The sequence below is a fragment of the Sinocyclocheilus grahami genome, unplaced genomic scaffold (assembly GCF_001515645.1).
Source record: "Sinocyclocheilus grahami isolate Dianchi unplaced genomic scaffold, SAMN03320097.WGS_v1.1 scaffold430.1, whole genome shotgun sequence".
Taxonomy (NCBI): Eukaryota; Metazoa; Chordata; class Actinopteri; order Cypriniformes; family Cyprinidae; genus Sinocyclocheilus; species Sinocyclocheilus grahami.
In genome coordinates, this window is record NW_015505609.1 from 588,573 (window position 1) to 592,577 (window position 4,005).

Here is a 4,005-nt window from a genome sequence, read left to right on the forward strand (position 1 = left end):
TTTTTTTTAGTTTAGCATTAATATATTTGTCTAAATTGTGTGTATATTTGTCAGCAATATTGGATATTAAATTGTGTTTTGTTGTCATCTAATGCTCATATCAAGTTAGTCTTTAAAAATGCTAACAATAAAAGTTAAATGTTATCTTTAGCAAATATCAAAATGAATATATGTTTTTCCACATTATAATATTATTCCTTCACTTGTAGCATTTCAAATGGGTGATTTACTTTTTTGTGCTTTATTTTTAATTTTGCCAAAATAGTAGAATATTATATAATCTGCTATTTATTTTAATATTAAATTTTGTATAAATGTATTTGCTCCTGCAGTTCCTGCTTGTGGCAAAGCATCATTCATGTTTATTTCACCTGAAAGCATGAAAAATAATATGAAAATATTTATCACTTATCAGTGTCACCATGAAACTTATGTCAGTTCATCCCTATTCTGCTACAAATTTGTTTTGCATAAAAGAAGTCACAGATTTAAAAAGACATCACAAAACAACTGATTCTTCTTTGAATAATATATTGCTAAAACTACACAATAATCACTCAGAATTGTTAGTTATGTGCAGTTATTATAAGCAGCATTAGCCACTTCACACCTTTGAAGCATGAATATGTTGTACAACCTGTAACCATGCTAAAATTGAGGCACATCCTCTTGTGGCTAACTGCTTTATTGCTAGTTAATTCTTGTAAATTGGCCTTAAGTGTGCCATCAGTTCAGTTCCTCCTGAAGTGGATCTCTCGGAGGTGAGTGAGAGAAAGGAATCCAGCCTCAGTCAACTCCACACAACTGGAACACTATAAAACTATGCCAAAATATAAGCACAGCACGCTCTGCTGTTTTGCCTGCCATCCCTTTTCCCCTAGCAAATAATTGGTCTGACCTCATCAATCATTTTCGGGATGCCGTGTTTGACTGAGTCCTGCTGTTTGAATGGTGTTAACTGAGACACTGTGCCCTGTTCCTGACCCTGATATAAATCAGAGCCCCCAGCACAGGTTACACAGTCACACACTGCAATGAGTCAATAAACATCTGCATTGCTCAGACCTCTTATCAACCTCTCTGTATCTCTGTGGCTTGTGGACCTCCTTGAGAGCATGAGGCTCCTTCTACACGCTGCAATCTAACCACGTCAAGAATGCTTTTGACAGTGTTTGCTTCAAGGCTGTTTATTTGACAGACAACTGCTCTTTTTAACACTGTAGCTTTGTCCACAGGCAAGTCAGCACCAGAGATCACACAGGTCTCTCTCTATAACAACGAACATGGTTTCTAAAGGCATTATGACCGTGATGAATGGGACACCTTTGAATATACATTTGTATGTTATGTGTATGTGTCACCCGCATGTTGCTCTCTCGAGTTTACATTACTTGACTTGGTATGTACATGTACAACTGTAGGTTGCTGTATAATGAAGCCAATTGTTGTTCTTTCCATGCAGGTGGGAGTTTGGTGGTAGCCGAGGAGTCGGATCAGAGCAATGCCTGCCATGCCATCAGTCACCGATGCACCATGTCACAGGAAACGCTGGCAGGTGTGTATAAATGGGCAAATTCTTTGCTCGGACATCCATTGATTCAAGTACTCAGGAGATGCTCTAATTACTTTGAAAAGCTGTCCTTTCATTTTCCATCCACCTTTGCTTTGTTTGCTCAGGTGCTTGTATGGGTTGTGATGTCTCTGCTGCCCCTAGTGGCAGGAAGCCTGTCACGTTTTCAAGCAGAATCCGAAGCTGCGGTAGGATTTGCTGGAATGGAGGAGCTGCCATTAGAGGCTTTTCCAGACACTGAGGAAGAGCTTGAGGAGGACAGTGACTCCCCATGGCATGGCTTGTTTGGTGAGTTGGATGTCTGGGAATGATTTCTACAATGAATGAATCAACAATGAATTGTTTAGTCCTGAACAGGCGATAAACTTCTTTTTCTTTTTGTCTTCATCCGTTTCTGTCTCTCCCGCAGAGCCATCTGTGGTTGTCGAGGGCGACCAACAGCCAGCGAGATGGGAACGTTCCCCCCGCTCACCAGACACTTCTGACATACAGACCAAAGGTGCGCGCAAGAAAAAGAAGAAAAAAGAGAAGGAGAAAAAGAAAGAGAAAAGCAAAAGGGGACGGCACAGCAGTCGGGACTGCCGCGTAGAGAAACGTGAGATGCGTGTACGGGACCTGGGCATGGGTTTCGACTCAGACGAAATTGTCCTTTTCAAGTTCTGCGTCGGCTACTGCCAGAGGTCTCGTGGGAACTATGACTTGGCTCTGCACACTCTGCTGGCCAATGGTAGTCTGCCCAAGCGCACCGCCAGGAAGGTTAGCGCACACCCTTGCTGCCGGCCCACGAGCTATGAACCCGTCTCCTTCATGGATGCTACCACAACCTGGAGAACCATCAAGTCCCTCTCCGCAGCAGACTGTGAGTGCGTGGGATGAGCTGAGCTGAAAGAGGGGAGAGGGAGCATGACCTGAAGAAATGGTGCAACGGACAAAGAAAAGAATCAGGAAGCCTCCTGGGCCATGGCTACAGAACAAGGTCGGGCGGGTTGGCCATGGTGAAGCGCTGTGAGGGAATATGTTTTGGCTGTGAGTGATTCACAACAACAGCCTATGCATACAAACTTACGTACTGTAAAGTACACACCAAACCTCGACTGAAAAGCTTGAATGAGGTTAGAATACGATTCGACCAAGTCAGAGACGACGGGAAACTCTTTGGACTCAATATGGAGAAAGTTTGAGGATGGAAGAACAGCAACTTTGGATCGTCCATCTGAATGGTTCTATAAACAAAAACTACATGTTATAACTCGACAAGCATTTGCTTACCAAGAGTTTCAACAGACTTGGATACAGCACGAAACCCTGTTTCATTTGTCAGACTCACTTGTTGATCCTGGATGTCAGTGCCCATTTTCCTGGCCTTCAGTCTGGCATGTTATATTTCAGCCAGATTAGCAACTTTGGATCATTCATTATTAACAGCACATTATTGTTGTAATTACAATGTAATTGCGCAAACATATGTGGAGTATTATTAAAAGCTTAGCCCGAAAGAAAACACACAGGCCAGTTAGTATTACCCTTTCAGCTGGAAGCACTGAAGGTTGATTGTGTTTTTAATTTCTACGAATTTTTACAGGAATGATATGAATCTTAAGTTTTTTAATCCTTTTTAATAAATAAATAAAGTAAGAGGTATTAAAGGGTTAATGTTCCACGAGGCCAGTTTTTCATATAGTAAGTTGACTGATTGAAAGATATAATAAAGTGAATAAAATCTATAATGATGGATATTTGATGCTAAACCATAGGGGCTGTGTAGCCCAATAGTACAATGCAATAGTTTTATTTATGCTGGTACATCAAATATTAATGTACAAAGTACATATTATATAAAAAATATTATCATTAACATATGTTAGGTAAGCATGATGTAGGTCTAAATTGTCAAATTATGTGAAACAATACTTGGATTTGCTACATAGCAAACTAAAGGTCAGTTCTTATTTTATCTTGCTTTACATTTTTGACATTTATATATTAACTTACTTGCACCATAGTTATGTGGCCTTACAGGTTTTTCCCCATTGTAGTTATCAACAAAAAGAAATTAGCATAATGTGATGTCTTCCAGACTGTGCTTTAGCAGGGTCATTAGCGTTCTCTTTTAGCATTCTCAGATGATGACCACAATGCATTTGCCATTGTTTATTTTACTGTTACCAAATGGATGCCATGCATCCCTTAACATTTACTGTACACTTAACAGATATCATATTTATTTTTTCATTTAAGTTATTTATTTATTACCATGTCTACACATGTGTCTTGTGGATGTTTATATTTATTGTTTATACCTTGGCCTTTGTTCTTCAGTCCCTGTCATCTCACGATGAACCAGAATGGAAAACAGCAAGGCTTTGAAGAAGGTCAGCTGCAAAATATCACAGTTGCAGAAAAAAACTGAGCTATTTAACCTAAATGTTTTCATG

General features: G+C 39.8%; 1 protein-coding gene across 1 annotated transcript in view; it reads left to right on the plus strand.

Annotated features, from left to right (window-relative positions):
• The window catches only part of artnb (artemin b), a 22,924-nt gene extending 19,694 nt beyond the window's left edge, over positions 1 to 3,230 (plus strand). The window contains exons 2-4 of the mRNA XM_016233442.1: positions 1,463 to 1,555; positions 1,678 to 1,858; positions 1,980 to 3,230. Coding sequence (XP_016088928.1) covers positions 1,502 to 1,555; positions 1,678 to 1,858; positions 1,980 to 2,446 — 702 coding nt within the window. The 5' untranslated portion in view covers positions 1,463 to 1,501 and the 3' untranslated portion in view covers positions 2,447 to 3,230. The remainder of the gene's footprint in view (positions 1 to 1,462; positions 1,556 to 1,677; positions 1,859 to 1,979) is intronic.
• Positions 3,231 to 4,005: the final 775 nt, after the last annotated feature.